Source organism: Tupaia chinensis, unplaced genomic scaffold (genome assembly GCF_000334495.1).
Source record: "Tupaia chinensis unplaced genomic scaffold, TupChi_1.0 Scaffold143602_1, whole genome shotgun sequence".
Lineage (NCBI taxonomy): Eukaryota > Metazoa > Chordata > Mammalia > Scandentia > Tupaiidae > Tupaia > Tupaia belangeri.
The window spans coordinates 3,075,504-3,076,074 of NW_006203448.1; the positions used below are offsets into that span (position 1 = coordinate 3,075,504).

The 571-nt window shown below is 65.3% G+C and overlaps 1 protein-coding gene across 1 annotated transcript in view; it reads right to left on the reverse strand.

The window, feature by feature from the left end:
* Nucleotides 1-6: 6 nt before the first annotated feature.
* ABL1 (ABL proto-oncogene 1, non-receptor tyrosine kinase) overlaps nt 7-571 on the reverse strand; it is a 157,954-nt gene continuing 157,389 nt past the window's right edge. Inside the window, exon 12 of the mRNA XM_006164352.2 lies at nt 7-565. Within this exon, the coding sequence (XP_006164414.1) occupies nt 68-565 (498 nt within the window). The 3' untranslated portion in view covers nt 7-67. The remainder of the gene's footprint in view (nt 566-571) is intronic.

Sequence of the window (571 nt, forward strand, 5' to 3'; positions counted from 1 at the left end):
GAGCCCGGCCAGGCTGCCACTTGCCGATCCTGTCAATCACTCCAGCTGGCAGGACGCCTGGCTTCTGCTACCTCTGCACGATGTCGCTGATTTCCTTCACAGAGCTGAGGAGCTTGCTGAAGTCCTGAGTGGCCGCAGGGCCGCTCCCCGCTGTCGCCGGGCAGATCTGGAGCTCCCGCAGGTTGTTCTCCAGCTTGTTGATGGCCTCGCGGAAGGCGAACTTGTTCCTCATCTGCTGGATGGAGTCCACGTAGCTCACACAGAACGTGTAGAGGTTCTTGCCGGCCTCCAGCACCGCGCTGTGGCTGGCCATCTGCTCGGAGTTCTTGGAGATGGCGAGGCACAGGGCCTCGGTGCCATCCAGGACCACGCCCTTGGTGATGGCGCCGCTGGAGATCCGCTCCGGGGGTTGGCGGGTTTTCCGAAGAGACACGCGGGTCGATATGAGAGGGACGAAGGCTGTGGAAGACGGCTGGTCCCCCGCCAGGGCTGCGGATGCTGACGGCACGGTGGAGAGCGTGGGGCCTGGGCTGGAGGGGGTCCCGGTCGGCTTGGTGGACGGCGGGGGGGT